The 17,622-nt window shown below is 36.0% G+C and overlaps 1 protein-coding gene and 1 long non-coding RNA gene across 2 annotated transcripts in view; one reads left to right on the forward strand and one right to left on the reverse strand.

The window, feature by feature from the left end:
* The window catches only part of MIB1 (MIB E3 ubiquitin protein ligase 1), a 47,770-nt gene that overhangs the window by 17,676 nt on the left and 12,472 nt on the right, over positions 1–17,622 (forward strand). Inside the window, exons 10-12 of the mRNA XM_083359363.1 lie at positions 2,792–2,899; positions 3,876–4,073; positions 5,035–5,186. Coding sequence (XP_083215489.1) covers positions 2,792–2,899; positions 3,876–4,073; positions 5,035–5,186 — 458 coding nt within the window. The remainder of the gene's footprint in view (positions 1–2,791; positions 2,900–3,875; positions 4,074–5,034; positions 5,187–17,622) is intronic.
* Positions 8,389–15,482, reverse strand: LOC310638351. Its single transcript, XR_014492094.1, has 3 exons — positions 15,104–15,482; positions 14,905–15,004; positions 8,389–9,666 (listed from the first exon to the last, which is right to left on the reverse strand). It is a non-coding gene; the product is annotated as an uncharacterized lncRNA (long non-coding RNA).

Here is a 17,622-nt window from a genome sequence, read left to right on the forward strand (position 1 = left end):
TGCTTTTCGATTGCTCTGTTTTGCTTCAAATGGTTCAAAAATATGCCTCTTAAGATGTTTACATTATAATGTTCTCTAAATAATTATTTTGAAGTGACATAAAGTTTGGAAAAACAATTATTTAATCCAATCTTCTCAAATTGCCCTCAAGTTGCCCCCCAGATAATTTTTTCCAATTTAGTTTTTTAAAACTAATATTTTAATAATGTGTTCGTGTCCTGCCTTTTCATAGTTAGGGCAGCATGCATAAATCCAAAATAATAGATTGAGACAGGGGTGTCAAACTCAATTTCATTGAGGGTTGCATAAGCATTATTGTTGCCCTCAAAGGGCCAGATGGGCATGGCTAGGTGAGCGTGGTCGGCTTGACATCATTCACATCTAGGGGCAATTCTGGTGGCCAGGCAAGGCTGGGAGGGGGAATTTGGAGGTCTCCAGCAGAGGAAAGCGAGACTAGGGCGAGCACCAAAGCGTCATCCAACACAGGAGCCTTGTCGCCCCCAAGGAGAGCGAGCACAGCAGTAGCAGCCTCGAGGTAAGCATGGCTGGATGCCTGCTCAAGGAAATGGGGCTGGGCTGCTATGTCCTGGTGTCCTGGGAGCTTGTGGGCCAAGCTGGGCGCTTGCCCTTTGCTGCCCAGGGCTCTGGACAGCCCGGCGGGACTGTTAACACTAACTGGGTGCCCGGATCCTCCTCCGGGTGGGTCTGTGTCCAGCTTCCTCTTTGCTTGGGCAGTGGCGTTTCATCGGCCCTATCTCCCAGAGTTCAGGATGCAGTCCTTCACGGGGTGGTTCGCATGTCACCGGGCACCCGGCCATTCCAGGCTGCAGATCCACATCTGGCCTGACTGCCGCATTCCCCTCTCCAACCCTATCATGCAGCAGAGAGGTCAACCCAGAGCCAGTCCCTGCCAACGCTCAAGTCCTTCACTTCCATCTTCACCTGGCCCGTGGGAAAGAAATGGAAAGAAAAGGGAAGGGAGGGGAAGAGAAAGAGATGAGAATGGAAGGGAGGGAGGAAGGAGAGAAGAGGGAAGGGAAGGGAGAAAGGTGAGAAGGAGGACACCAAAGTGGCTCTCACTGCCCAGAAATGGCGTCTACTTTGGCAAAGAATCTATGCCTGGGTCTGAAATGGAATGCAAAAACTGGGTGATTTGGAAAACTCCCCATTTGCAGAGTGAACAGATTAATTTAACTGCTCTGGGCCTTAACCCTTTTGCCTTCCATCACTTCTCACAACCCTTGGTAACTTTCTCATTGAATTCTCTGGTAATTCAGGTACATGATTTTTAAAATCCTGCCTATTTCTTTGAATCGAACCAGCATCCACAACACAGTGGAAATCTGTTAATTAAATTTTTTAATTTAATTTAATTTATTAATATTTCTATACCGCCCTTCTCCCGAAGGACTCAGGGCGGTGTACAGGGCAAGAATAAAACACAAAGTTACAAAAATTAAAAAGTAATTAAATACATGCCCATAAAAACAATAAATACATTAATAAAACCCCAATAAAATGATAATAAAAAACCCCACCAATCCCCCCTCAGGCCAGGCCGGCTTGTTCGAACAGGTATGTTTTCAGATCGCGGCGAAAGGAGCGAAGATCGGGCGCCGTCCGGAGCTCAACCGGTAACTGGTTCCATAGCTCCGGGGCGCCCACAGAGAAAGATCTCCCCCTGGGGGCCACCAATCTACATTCTCTGACCGGTGGCACCCTGAGGAGTCCCTCTCTGTGGGAACGCACAGGGCGGAGGGAAGTTGACGCCGGCAGCAGGTGTTCCCTAAGGTACTCCGGACCCCTGCCATGTAGGGCTTTAAATACCATAACTAGTACCTTGAATCTCACCCGGAAGACAACTGGCAGCCAATGCAGCTCACGGAGCAGAGGTGTGACATGGGAGTATTGGGAAACTCCCAACACAACTCTCGCGGCTGCATTCTGTGCCAGTTGGAGCTTCCGGGTGGTCCTCAAGGGCAGCCCCATGTAGAGAGCGTTGCAGTAGTCTAGTCGAGAGGTCACGAGCGCGTGAGTGACCGTGCATAGATCATCCCCGCTTAGATAGGGCCGCAACTGGCGCACCAGGCGAACCTGGGCGAAAGCCCCCCTAGTCACAGCTCCTATGTGGTCTTCCAGGGTGAGCCGTGAATCTAGGAGGACTCCCAAGTTGCGAGCCCACTCACCTGTTCAAAATATTAATTCAAAGCAGAAGTGGGGTCGTGGTGCAGGCAGCAGAGGGCAACTGCTGAGCCTGGCCCTTGAGGCACCGAGACCCCACAGTTCAGTCCTGCCCAGCCCCACTTCCGCAAGGGGCTGCCCAGCTGCACTTACCTCATCCCCAAGACTGCTGCTGCAAGAGGCGAGGCAGAGGGAGGCGAGGCTGGGTGGGGCTAATGAGCTGCAGCTGCTGCCGGGCACCACCAGCCGCCACGCACTTGCCACTACCTGTGCGCATGCCAGGCTGGGATGGGCCGGGGCCAAGGTGGGGGCGGGCCCCTCATGGTTTCCAGGGCGGCCCCGTGGGCCAGATCTAACCACATTGTGGGCTGGATCTGGCTCGCTGGCCTGACGTGTCTGATCTAAGATATGGTTCCTCCTTTATTATATTTAATAAATTAAAGATAGGTTGGAAAGACAATTGAGCAGATCTCTAAAGACAGTTTTACAATGTAAGTATATTGTCTATTTTAACTGTTTCTTCATGACATTAGACTGTTACTAATGAGCGTGGCTATATTCTTAATGTCTCATTTTAAACTTCTTTGATTTGATTAACAATATATTTCAGGTGAATGGACAATGTGCTGGACACACCGCTATGCAAGCTGCAAGTCAAAATGGACATGTTGATATTTTGAAATTACTTCTGAAACAGAATGTGGATGTAGAAGCAGAGGTATCTGAAAGCTTAAATGTTTAACTTAGTGCTTAGTAAAACGTATTTGTCATATATTAGTTAAATATATGTATTATTTTAAAATATAAATATTTTGAAACATAAAATTGCCTAATGTCATGGATTATTGTTTGTAAGATAACAATGTTTCTTTTATTGCTAGCTATGTAATTATTTAACTAGCTTATTGAATGGGTCCCTTTCATTTGATTTACATTTGGTAATAGCCAATGGTCTTATTTTAGGATTATTTAAGTATTTCATACTTTTAAAAAGAGAATCATTCACTTTTGTAAAATAAAATCAGGACAATAAAATGCAGGTATACTCGCTCAACTAGTTAACCAATTAACTATGGTTAATTGAACCAATTTTGCTGAATTGAAATTAATAGATATTTTCCTAAGAAAGAGAAGAATTGACAGATTCTACTACCGCTGTACCATAGTTCTTTGCACTAGAAATTGAGTTATTGATTAGGGTGAAGGTTGCATCCAGGAAGTATCAGAAACTATTAACAGTTTATAAGTAAAGTTTCTCTCTTATAAACATCTGGCTATGACTTGTAACTAATAGTTAAAAGCAAAATAAGTTGCTAGGAGCTAGTGATGCAGTGGTTAGAATGCAGTATTGCAGCCTAATTCTGCCCACTGCCAAGAGTTCGATCCTGACTGGCTCAAGGTTGACTCAGCCTTCCATCCTTCCGAGGTTGGTAAAATGAGGACCCAGATTGTTGGGGGCAATATGATGACTCTGCAAACCGCTTACAGAGTACAGTACTATGAAGCGGTATATAAGTCTAAGTGCTATTGCTGTTTTACGTGTTAATTCTGTCTCAATGTGACGTACAACTATACACACCTCATCTACTATTAATGCTTGATATCATTGCATCCTTTTATTAACTATATACAATTTAAAAACCTCCCATTAAATTGTAGAACAAAAATATGCAGCTTGAATTTTAATTATTTAGGACAAAGATGGAGACAGGGCTGTTCACCATGCAGCCTTTGGTGATGAAGGAGCTGTGATAGAAGTTTTACATAGAGGCAGTGCAGATCTCAATGCTCGCAATAAGCGAAGACAGACACCACTTCATATTGCTGTGAATAAAGGTCATCTCCAAGTTGTGAAGACATTACTGGACTTTGGTTGCCATCCTAGTCTCCAGGTAATTTAACTTGCTTTAATTTAACTTTAAGTTATAATTTGGAGTGTAATATCAGAACATGGTAGTGTTCAGCTTTCTATCCTTCCTTTCAGGATATATGAAAACATTGAATATATTGAAGGTGATAGTAGATTGGGTGTGATGTGGATGAATAAACTTAAGAGCAGTGCTTTTGGTTTCTATAAAATCTAAGGAACAATTATCTTCTAAGTGGAAATGTATTCCATTGTAAACAGGAATTTTTTTATGGTCCTTTATTTTTGTGAAATTGTTGGCTTGTTACTGTTATACCTGCCTTTGCTACCATCCAACATGGTGATGACTATTAATATAGATGTTTGTCAAAAGGGATTGGAGAAATTCATAAAAGGTCAGGCTGTCAGTAGTGACTTGGCTGTTCATTACCTCCTGAAATATGGACAGCATATCTCAAATAAAAGTTGCCAGGGATTAACAGGTATTGTCCACGTCTGTGAATTTCCCAAATTCATATGATAGGCCATTATGTGGTACAGAATGCTCAACTACATGTGCTGTTGGCTAAATTCAGCAAAGCTCTTATTACATTCTTTCATCAGGATATTACTTTTTAATTAAACTTTGCTGGGTTTTCTTTTAGATAGATGGGGGGAGACAGTCATTTAGTAATTTTGTCTAGTTAAAATGTCTAGTTCTATGGAAATGCATTGTGTTATATGTTAATTTGATTTTTTTTACATTGTTGGGATACTAAAGTGGCATTTTTCTTTCTAATCTAAAAGGTAGCTTAGCTACTGCTAAGCTTGTAAGCCGCCCTGAGTCTTCGGAGAACGGCGGGATATAAATGGAATTAAAATAAATAAATAAATGAATAAGTGAACTTTCTCTGAAACTGCTGTCAAGACATTTTCTGTTTTCTTATTGCAATAGTTAGGGAGGGAGATAAAGAAATTGATAAAAATTGATCAATATTTATTTTTAGGATTCTGAGGGTGATACACCTCTTCATGATGCAATAAGTAAAAAGCGTGATGATATTTTAGCAGTCCTCCTGGAAGCTGGAGCAGATGTTACTATTACAAATAACAATGGATTTAATGCTCTTCATCATGCTGCATTAAGGGGAAATCCAAGGTATTGTAAAAGTTTACTGCTTTCTAATGTTTGATAAGTGTTGTAGGAAAAATGTTAACGTTAATTCAGAAGGGTTTTAACATTGATTTTTCTATAGCTCAATAGTTGAAGTATTGAAATTATATTGTGAAATATAGAACCGATGTAGTGAGTATTTGAACAAATGTGGATTATACTAAATTTTCCACATAGTTAATTGTTTTGTGTGCAGTCAGGTGTTTGTTCTCATACAACTACAATCTGTAAAAGCACCATGAGGCAATCTAGAATTACATTTACTTCATTTTGCAAAGATTAAGACTATATAAAAGAATGTGAACGTGCATATATAAACTTAATGTGAAGCAGAATTATGACAACAAATACATGCCCACGTTCTGCCCCATCACCTTATTAACAAACTAAGAAGTGATGAATTTGAGGCATGCTGTTAAATTGTGCAGAGGAATGGGATAAAAATGGAATAACAGTGCTGATATTATGATTAATATACATAGGTTACAAACCAAATATGCAAAGTCAAAGCCAGCTGAATCAATATAATATTTTTCTTTTTTGGTTGTGATGTTAAAATTCAGAATCACCCATTGTAACTAATTATGGAGGATGTTTAAGCCCAATAAAACAAAGTACTACCTGTAGCATCTTCACAGGATCTTTGACGTTTTGTTAAAATACTGTACTTATGCTGCAAAGCTACGCCTCTGGGTATGTGACCAGAATTGCAATATATGAAAAAAGGAGTGGGGCTTTTATCTGATCTTCTCTCCCTTGTCGTTCCCACTCCCCAGCTCACACCACTGATTACAGAATGAATAATTAACAGAACTGTGAAAAGCCTTTAAAGAAGTGCTTCGTAACATGAGGACATGTATACAAAGCCCCTCTTTTCAAATTGCTAAAGCATGCTTGCAAAGCTTGTGCAGCTGCTCTCGACTATTTCCATATGTGTGGTCGTATACTACCACTTGGATTTGCTTTTACCTCTTTCAAAGCAGCTGCATGAACCTTGCAAACCTTATGGCTCCTTTAATGATTTGTAAATAAGTGCTATGCATATTGTGAAGCCTGTCTTTTAAAGGCTTTGCCCAAGCCTTATTCTTAAGCTGTGGAATTTGCTGCCATCAGACATGGTGGCTGATTTAGTTTTAAAAATGGTAAGAGAAATTCATTGAAGTTAATTCCATCGGTGACTACTATTCTTATTGGCCATGGGCGTCAAACTCAACGTGTCATGTGACGTGTCACGATGTATTGTGACATTTTTGGCATTGCCGGAGTTGGGGTGGGCGTGGCCTCTGCTTGATGCAATCAGCCCGTGGGCCAGCAGTTTGACACCCCTGTTGTTGGCTGTTTGCTTCTTTTGGGATTGCAGCTGAGATAAAGATGCCCTTGACTCCTAATGAATTCATATAGTTGGTAACTAAAACAACAAAGCAAAATTGAATTGTGAGCATTTTCCTCTGGGATATTTTTTGATTTTCTAGACTAGCTTACAGTCCTGGTATTTTTTGCTGGTCTTTCATCCTTTCTTTTGAGCCTCCATACTATTACTTACTGAAACAGAATCATAGGCAAATATATTAAATGTCACCTGCTGAGAAGCAACAACAGTATAGGAGTATCGCTGTCCTATCCATGTTTGATCTAATGCAGCTGGCTGGTCACTACACAGTCGAACAAAGAGTGCTGAACTGGACAGGTCATTGGCCCAATTCACTAGCACTCTTCTTGTGCCTGTGAAGCACATTATAATATGATAGATTTTCTGATTTCAGCCACAGATTCATTTAGATCTGACTACTTTTTAAAAAGCTTAATTTTCAATCAGTTTATGATAATCCTAATCTTGTAATTAAGTTTAAAAGCTGTGATTTATTTCATGACTAGCTGGTATGCCAGTGTAACTAAAATTGCTCTTGCCCAAAAGGGAATCGAAATGAATGTATAAAGAGAGCCGTTGGCTGAATTTTTTAAATAATATTCTGTAATCAATAACTATTCATTTAGAAATTCTGTCCATGTTTCTCTAATAAATTGACTAATATATACTGAAAGTTTGTACAGTACCTGAATTAAGATGATAGCAATGAATGGTATTCAGATCCAAAGTGACAAAGGTTTATTGGATTTAACATGGACAGGTCTGTTGTACCTGTCAGTAGCATATTTTGGGCATGCTTCAAGACAAGAAAAGACCCAACTTTTAAAATGCCACTGAAAGAGTCAGTGAGGTGATCATGCCAAATTTAAAACACCTTTTTCGTTTTGAATCTTGAGTACTGTGCGCTACCAGAAGAATATGTGCCTGTTCACAGAATGGCATTACATTTTGTAAGTTAATATCACCTTAATAAATCTATTAGAAGCCATAGTTAACAATATGTGATTTGCAGTGTCTGAAAATGCTGTGCATTGTTGTTTGGATGATATACTTAATCTTTGGCAAACCATGGGCCATTGCTTTGGCTAGTATATTTGCCACTTAATCATTCTGTAATAGTTAATGTGAATGTTGTTAACGATGTAATGCTAGTAGTCATGAAGACTGAGGTTCTGTATCTGGATGAAAAAATGTCTTGCACAGATCCCTCAATTATGAAAGTAAGTAGTAGAATCAATGGGGTCTGTATCTATTTGGCAACACGTCTTTTTAGATGGAGTTAGCATATTAATTCAAAACTGGCCTTCAGAACTTGGGTTGAAAACTACAAAGTAGTAAATGGGAAAATACATTATCCAGCAGTAATTTACTGAAGTCTTGTGATTTAATGGTATTTTTATTTGGACTGTAGCTTAATTTATGTTTTAGGACAGACAGTGTTAATTTAATGGAAAAAGAAAAGATGTTGCATACATTTTTGTCACCCTATTTGTTGTTGCTACTAATTTAATTATTTTGTTCATATGCAAGAGTGAAGAATCAGCTTTAACTGTATCTTGAGCTTCTGTAGAAGATAGAAACATTGTCTGTGAGATCCCATCTGTGTGTCATAATGGATAAGATCCAAAGTCTAACCAAAAATACCAAAAATGTACAGTTAAAACATAAATATAATTCTCATAACTAATTTCATTCTGTATCTGTTATTTTAGACAAATTGTATTTAAATCTGAAGATTTCTTAAGCTACTATAGCTAATAAAGGTAAAGGTAAAGGTTCCCCCGCACATGCGTGCTAGTCGTTTCCGACTCTAGGGGCCGGTGCTCATCTCCGTTTCAAAGCCGAAGAGCTAATAGGGAATGATAAATTTGTCCCTTTTAAAAACTTCCAGTTAGTGATCACTATCTCATATTTTACTTTTTTACATTACTAAAGTAGACTAGCTGTTTCAACAGAGTAAGATGGTACTAGACTTTATGGCAGGCACAGCAATAAATATTGATTCTACAAACAACCCCATAGACTCATAAATACAACATTGCAAGATGAACTGCTTTCTTGCAGAAAGATAAAGGCCACATGTGTGGAGAAAATCTATAAACTACAGAACATAGATCTCCTCTTCCTCCCCCTCCCCCTCTTCTCCTCCATTTAAATTCTAGGCTTTTCTTCTGCTTTTTTGCATCTGGAGAAATTTGAACATCTTCCTGTACTTGAGATTGTGAAACATCATTCATTGTTTACATAATTGTTTTATCCAACCTGAGAATTGCCGGTTCTTGTTATAGCTTCACCCTGGGCATGGAAATGAATTTCTAGGAAAGCAAATGTGCATTCATGAGCCTAGCACTGGAAGATTCAAGTTTCAAATACATAAATTGCTTTTATTGCAAAATATGCTGCTCTAATAAAGATTAACTACTGCAGTTTTTATTAATCCAACTATCTTAATATGTCAGGTTCAGGGTTTAAGTTCTTGGTCGCTTTTTCCCCCTTATGTGGTAAAATACTTTTTCTGCCTTCTCTGAGAGTACCTATACAATGTTTTGATACAATGTTATTTTTTTTTATTATATTTCTGACCTTGGCAGCTTCAGCCATTACAGATAGTCACCTTAGCGGTGAATACTGGAGTGAATGTGGACCACCAACAGCAGTCTCGTTAGGTCTTCCTTCTGTGTTCCAGGTTATTTCCTCTGTTGATAGCAAAACTGTTCATGCCATACCTGCTGTCTAATTAGTTCCAAAATTCTTAAAGTTCAGGTAAAGGATAATGATCCACCACCAGTGCCGAAATTACATTAACTTCTGGTCTAGTCAGGTCAGAATGCACAAGAGGAGACTTCACAGAGTAAAATTCCCGCAGTACGTGCTTGATTTCTAATGCATACCTTTTCTTTTGGAAGCATAGTATCTAAGAATTCAGCTATGCAAGATCAAACCAATGTATTATTTGGATGGATGATGGCTGGGAAATAGTTGTACTATAGGCTACAGTGGGAAGTCCAAACTGGAAGAAAGTAATGGCGAACCACTTCAGTATTCTTGCCAAGAAAACCAAAGGAATGCATCTATAAACTCAGGAATCAAACTTGTCTTGAAAAAAAAGAAAAGAAACAAAGTTAAGTTAACCTTCCCAGAATAGGTTCTGATAGTCGGTTTTGTATAGGCTTTCCCTCTTTAATATTCCTATTATGTAAAAAAACAGTTGATAAAACCACTAGTCCTGTAGTGATCAATACACAGCTACAGCTGGTTGAAGGGGACCAAATCCATTAATCATGTGATTTGATTCCATTTTACCAGCTTAAGCAAAGCATTGAAAACCTAGTTCTGTCGTCAAGCCTGGGACCCCAATTGTATGATGAGCCAGTTTCATGATTATGATGAAGGTGTGATGTCATGAATGTTCTCTGCTGCTATTTTTTGTTATTTATGTTGTTTCCAATTTCAATTATACTTCTTTTTTATTCTGGTTTTATTCCTATTTTAGCTGTTAGATGCTCCGAACCATCTATAGGAGATGGTTGTCCATATACATTTATTAAATAGATAAATTGAAGTTTAGGAAGCGTGCAGCTGTTTCTCCATTAAATAAATATCAGATATAGGGAATCATATACTCCCTTCTTTTAATTTTTGTTTATAATGCTTCATTTTTATATTAAAGGTATAAAAAATAAAGTTAAATCTAAGCCATCAAAGAAAACAGTTATGGTTTGCAATAATTCTCCTTAGTTACTTGTGTTTCTTGGGTGAGAATGTGAATATACTTTTACAGAAGTTTACTGAAAATAATTAGAGAACAGTTTCATAAGTTTTTTATAATTGTTCCCAAGTATAACTCTGGTTAATACTTCCAAGATGAGTTTTATTTTAAAAGACTTTAGCAATGCTAAATTGGGGTAAGATTAATTTGGGCTGTAATAATGCATAAATTATGTGAAAAATGTTATTGAAATATAGATTTCTCTAAATATACAGTACATTTATGCTTAGGGTTTAATAGAAATTTATCATATATAAGACCTGAACATTTAAAACTGTTTTTGTCAGTAATATGGGACTGGAGTGGTCCAGCTGTTCAAGTATTGTTTTATATGGCAGCAGTTTTCATGTACTGGCTATATCAGGGCAAAAAGTGACCATGGAAAGAAGTATAGCAGCATTTGATAATGTCAGCATCTGTTATCCTTGTCAGTCAAATGGTTGAGATGTCTGAATTACAACTGTGTCAGCAGATGTCCAGAGTTCAGTTTGTACTTAGAATTCAGCAGCTGACATAAATAAGGGAGGTGACATTTTAGCATGACTGATTATGTTCAAAGAAGTATTAAGATTTGTTTTTTTTATAAAGCTGCATATATAATTGTATGTAAGGCTTGCTTTAGTGCTGGTGTATAATTATGTTTTAGGCAAAAGTATAAAGTACGTTATTCACTTTATAAACCATTTTTAAAATGTGACCCTTCAGAAGTTAATCTTTAATTTATTGCTCAGATGACTTATTATTAGAAATAGGCAGTGCTTCATAGAATTCAGTCAGGTTTGCCAACTTTGTTGCTAGTGAAAGCTGTTCTCTGATCATCAGTCTGTTGATTATAGAATAAAATGTGTTAATGACAATATCAGTATTTATTTCTGCTTTGCACATTTATTCAATGAATTCTAATTAATTGTGTAGTGAAGGTACAGAACAATTTATTTGCAGGAAAATTTTTAATTTCTGTTTAACAAATGTATTGTTAAATTCTTAAGAACTAAAGGGTATCATTTTTTCTAGCAGAAAAAATCTGTATATGAATAAACAAGGTCTTAAGAGATGGCAATTAGAAATTAACATATGATGTTTAGGTGTCATGTACTATAAAGTTTAATCCTACTTAGCCTACTTTGAATTTTCAGTCAGAAAACTATTGTATATTTTACATACTAACATCCTTTGTATATGACCAGTAAAATTTCTATGTAACTAATCATGAAGGATTAAAATAAATTGTTTTTTTTAAATGAGATATTCTAAAAACAGGATTTACCTAAACAGTATTGCTTTTCTTCTAAAGAATAATTAGGTTAATGTTAAACAATGGGAATTCTGGCCTTTTAGATGTTCAATTATTCTCTGAACAGAATTAAATAAAAATGTTCTACCTTAAAGAACATCTTAATTAATTTTGCAAATAGGCGTGATACCAAATCTGCCAAACTTAAGCTGATTTACTTTTGTCTGATGAAATTAACTCCTTCAAAATATAGACTTATTCTGACATACCGATTACTGATTTAAGTTGTTTGCTGCAACATTTTTTTAATCTTAGGCCAAAGCAAAGTAAAACAAAAAGGAACTATGTTAGAAAAAATAAGATACAAAATTGTCTAATCCACACAGATTTCTAGCATATGTCCTGTTACCATCTGGCAAAAATTTTTACACTTTAAATATATAAAGGCAGGTGAAGATTGCCTTGGCAGTTACAGAATAATATTTCCCCTATCGAATGTAATCTCTATTTGTTAAATAAATATGATATATTCAGATTTAATCCTGATTAATTTATGTTTAATTTAATGAGGAACTTTATTTAATTCATTTTTTCCAGCTGTAGTAATGGTTTCAAATAAGTGGGAAAGCCATGTGTTTCAAGCAATCTTGTCTTCTTTTTGAGGCTGTAATATCTGGCAGGCTAGCACTGCCAAATAGTAGCACAATTCCCCACAGACTTTTTTCATAAAATGAAATAAAATAGGGGCATTAAGCAGTCAGTAGGCTAATTATGTCCCTGAAAGATGCTAAAAGAGCAAAATCCTGGTCCTGCTTCAGCTCAATTGTTCAACTCATCTTCTTGTACATCAGCCCAATTAAATTCTGTTGACATGCTTGCAAATGGGAAAATTAAAGGCATGCAGTGATTTTAGGGTCCCAATTTGCATGTGCTACCTTAGTGCATATTATATTTAATTCTTTATCTGTCTTAAGACTTCGTATACATGAGAGCCAATTTGCTCTAGTGGTTAAGAAAGCAAGCTAGAGCCCAAGTGAGTATGTGTCTAGTCCTGCCTTAGACATGAAAGTCAGCTGGGTAACCTTGAGTCAGTCACTGTCTAATCCACCTCACAGGGTGGTTGTGGGAAAAGTACATCTTGCTGAAGATGTATTATGTGTGGTTGCCATGTTGATTTAGTTATAAAAAAACAAGTCAGGGTAACAATACATAAAACATGCAAGGGTACATAATGCTCCCCCTCCCCAAGTGAGATAATGTCAAGGGGGTAATGTTTGAGCTGCGTAACTGGGCTTTAAACATATTAATAAACTCTTGCACTGAATCTTCAGTGGAAACAAGGCAATTTTAGACACATGCAGTTGTGCCAAATGCAACAAAGCTGCCAATGTGCAATAAATGCTTGGTGGATTGCTAATGGAAACATTAGGTAGAAAAACAGAAGTCTTTGCTGTAATATGTTCATTTTAACATGCATGAAAAGCCTTGTTTTTGAACCATATTTTATGTTCACAGGTTCATATTCTAAAATAATCTTGACTGATCCTTTTAATATTAATTTGGATGGTTATACAAGAGATCACTTATTGTGGTATTCAAGATTATGATCCAGAAATCATTCTGTAATTGTTTTATTTGTGTGCTGTTTCATTGTATATTGTATTGTGTGTTTTTTATTTATGTTTTAAATGAGTAAAAGAATGATTGGACAATACTGTTAGTATCAGTGCCTTAAACAATTGCCCCATTATTTCCCCTCTCTTTCCAGTATGTTTGTCTATGCTGTTTGATCCTTTTATATATTATCTTATATATTATCTTCACTTAAAAAAATAATGACTTTCATGTGAAATGTGGTTTATTATTCTTTTACTGGTTGTTCACTCCTGCCAAAAGTACATACTTCTTTACATTCCATAATATTGTATGTTCATATGGGTACATAAAGAAGTATGTGCTCTGGGCAGGTTTTCATAGCTGCTGGATAAAACTGAACAACTATTCGTCCCCTTTTAACCTAAAGTATAAAATAGTTGTTCCTGGTGAATTTTAAAAATACATTTTTGCTCTTGTTTCTTAGTATCTGGCCTTATTACTGAGAATTAAAGTCTTCCTGTATTTTACTTGTACAATAATTTAAAACACAAAAGCAATTGTTTTTGAAGATTCAGATACTTGTTAGGTTTCTGTTGCTTTTTATTGGTGTTAAACCTGACGAACAGCATGATTTCACTGAAGTTTGATTATACAAAATACCTTCATGAAATGGTAGTATGTATTCATGTATTCCACTCTGAGCTTGCATTATCATTGGTCTTCACCCATATTTTATCATATTTATATTAGTATCTGGTGAAGTAGAAAAAATTATCTATTTTGTAATGATGTATGCCTTTGGGAAGAATCTCAATTGTATTTTATAATTAATGAGAATATAGCTGAATAAATAGATGATTATATTCCAAGAAAGAAAAGTTGTAAATTGGCCTTTTGGCCTTTACTTTTAATTCAAAACAATGTGAGCTAGTTTCTGCAAAACGTTTTCCAATTAGAAAAGTTCGTATTAAAATATACTTGTTTCATGTCAAAGTCGTTGTAAGTTTACTAGCTCATATATTTTCACAGGTTTAGTTGGCTGATACTGTAGTTTATCTTTGTGTTCATATTAGTCATAAGACAGAAAAAAACCCAATATCAGGTTACAAAAAATTTGGATTTTTTTTTAAAAAAGAAATATGTAGCTAATGTAGCCAGTTGTTCAGTTTCTGCAGCTCAAGAGAAAAGGCTAGTGCAGCTGATAGAGAGCAAATCAGAGACTAGCAGTAGCTAGCACAATTCTACAAGAAGAAACAGCAATGCAGCAGAACAATTACAACTTGCTTGTTTCAAATTAAAATTATACTGCTCGTGCTCTAAAATAATATTTTTAATTTCTTAGTAAAAATACTTTATAACTAAATCATGCCTTATCATCCTACCCTTTTATGTAGAATGAAATGGATCCAGAATATAATGTAAAAGTAACAAAAGGGTAATGCATTACTGTAAAATTAATATTTTTTGAAATGCTAAAGTATTAGTAGTATAATACTTGAAATACAGTTGATAAGATTTCTTGTCCAACAGTATTAAGCTATGGTATTATTCAATCAAAACATTCTTTTTCATTTTAACACTTTACATTAGAAATACTTGATATTTAAGCACGCTAGTAGTATCTTAACCTTCAATTGAAAGTAATACAACAAATGCACAAATTATTAAAAGATACATGCAGACTTGAATCCTTTAAATATGTGGAATAATTCAGGTCTTCTGATGCTCTTATTACCTGTAAGCTTATCATGCAGCATTTGCAGTTGGATGACCTAGAGAGAGACATCAGCAGCAGCCATCTCATCTTGAATGTTCCCTCTATCGCTGATTCAGCTCTTCATTATGTGGGAGGGGGGGAAGCAACGGAGAGGTGAAAATGAATACATATTTCCACTATAAAACAAGTATAATTAAAATATGAGTGCGTATCTTACAAGGTGTCTGTTGTGTTTTTTCCTAACCATTAAGGTGTTGTGCATAGAACTAAGTTTCTTGAACCTACAGGACAGAAAACAGAAATATCCAAGGCAGATGCTAGAAAAACCCAAAGAAGAATAATCTCATCTTGTTTAGATAATGCAAAATAATTCAAAAATGTTCATTAGATTTTAAAAAAAAATCAGCGTACACCTTCATCCATTCCCCCCCCTTCTGAAGCAAGTATTGTTTCTTTCTCCATAGATAAAGGACTTGGTTTCTTCACGCTTGAATTTTAGTTCCCAGACAGGTTGCTTGTAGTTATTTTTCATTTTTAGAGGTCAAACACTGCTTTTGAGGTCAGGATTTCCACATACATGCTGTTTATCATGAATCCATTTGCTACTCAGGGCACTAGCAAAACTATTTCAGCTTTATAGGCAGCCAGGCATTTGAAACATCCACTCCCAGGCTGTCTTTTGCCTCTCTCTTCCCTGACCATATTTAGTCAACCTTTGCAAAAAATAGTATCTCAACTGTTGGTTGCTGTTCCAGGAACAGACGGTGCCTCTGTCTTTTATTCTGCCTATTGATTGCTCATCCTGCAGTTTTACTACTCGGACCCTATATGTGTGATATCAAATTAAATTGAGTTCTGTTTTCCTATTTTTTTTTACTCATGTTCAAATTCTGTTTTCTCAGTCACTGTGTTTATTCTTCTAGAGATAAAAGCAAGATAGAAAAAAATTAGAATGAAGTAACATTTCAAAAACTTTAGAAACCTCTGTTTTGTGTAAAAATAATCAAATACAGTATGGAGTAAGGAAACGTTTTTAATAATCAGGATGGAAGAAACTGTTCTTAATTGACAATTGAAGTTTTAGCTTATAATTTGCATTTTATGTTAGAAAAGTACTTTATATCTTAGGAATATGAATATATATAAATGTGATTGTCTTTAAAAACAATTTTTTGAGTTTTTCTAATTTCATTTGTACATTAAATGTACGGTAGTTTGTGTTCTATCTGAACAAAATGTCAATAACAATAACAATAAGGGATATTCTGTAAAACATTCTACAAGTGTATAACTTTTCTCTGATTGCTCTTTTTGTGGAATGCTGATGATTGATAAGATACAGAGGTTAGTAGTCCATTGCTCATGAGAGAGTGTAAGTAATTGGATCCCTCTGTTAAGTATCTTTAAATAACCATCCAGAATGAATAGTTTATATCTAGATGTATCTCTAGATTTGTATTTTTTTCATAAACCTACCTGACCGTACCTTGATAAATCTTATTTAGCAATGTCCTTTTTTCCATTATTTAAATGGTTACTAGTGAAAGGATTTCTTTTATGGCACTCTGTATATGGAACGGATACATTGGGTAGTAGGTATAGGATTCTCCCCTCCCCACTGTGTTTATTGTTCCATTAACTTTTTAAAAGACTATTTGATAGTTTTCCAAAACTTTCTAATGAATCTATTATGTGGATTTTGATTATCTTAAATTACCTTGAAAAATGTTTTTGAGATAGGATATCAATATATTTAAATGGTAAACTACATCAGGGTTTTTTGGTCCTCAATTTTTCTAGGTCATATTATCAATGTGAAAAGATTTATATGGCTTCTGGCAAAAAAAGGAAGAGTTAAAAGCATTTGAAGTTTCCTTTTAAAAAGAATAGTTTTGAAGGGTAAATTAGGTTTTTAAGAGGAGAAGACTGGAATATACACATTCCCCAAGCTACACAAAAATACACAGACATGCATACTTGTTACACAGACACCCCTCCCCCAAGCTACACAGAAGTACAACAACTCATATTACCACTGTGAATTCCCATACAAAATTCCATTCATATATAATTGGGGAAAGAAAGTATGTAATGTCAGCATGGTAGATTGAAGCATAGCAGGTGGTGTATGAACTGCATGAACATAATCCTCAAACATGAAGTAATGATATTTGAGGCAAGGGGGAAGAGTAAATAAATGTGAGATACAGTATAGTGTTGAAAATAAGAGACTTCCCTCCCATTTTCAAAGTATACCATTACTAGATTTTATTTATTTCTCTGATTTCTAGGGTGCCCACTCATGGTAAATAAGCAGTCATAAATGTCAGTATTTATTCTGTGTGGCAAACTGAGTATGATAGTTGAAAAATGCATTTTATTATGAAATTATACATATATTTACTCAGAGGTAAGCCCCATTGAGTTCAGGGGAATTAAATCATTACCCTATTAATGATTGTAAAATAGCTATTAGTACTGAAATATATTAAACTAATATACTTATGTGGGGATGTGTAAGACAGTATGAATAAAATTCGGAAGAACTGGACATGGATCACTAGAATACCTAAGATATTTATATGGATTCCATTACATTATCTCATTGAGAAAGAATGTTAAGGTTTAATAGAATGGATAGTATTTCGTATAAAATCAGTTTTTCAGTAATAATAAAAACTGGCAATCTAATCACTGAGTTTTGGGATGTTACACTTAAACGGAAAATTGTATTCC

This window comes from Vipera ursinii (assembly GCF_947247035.1).
Source record: "Vipera ursinii genome assembly, chromosome: 3".
NCBI classification, from domain to species: Eukaryota; Metazoa; Chordata; class Lepidosauria; order Squamata; family Viperidae; genus Vipera; species Vipera ursinii.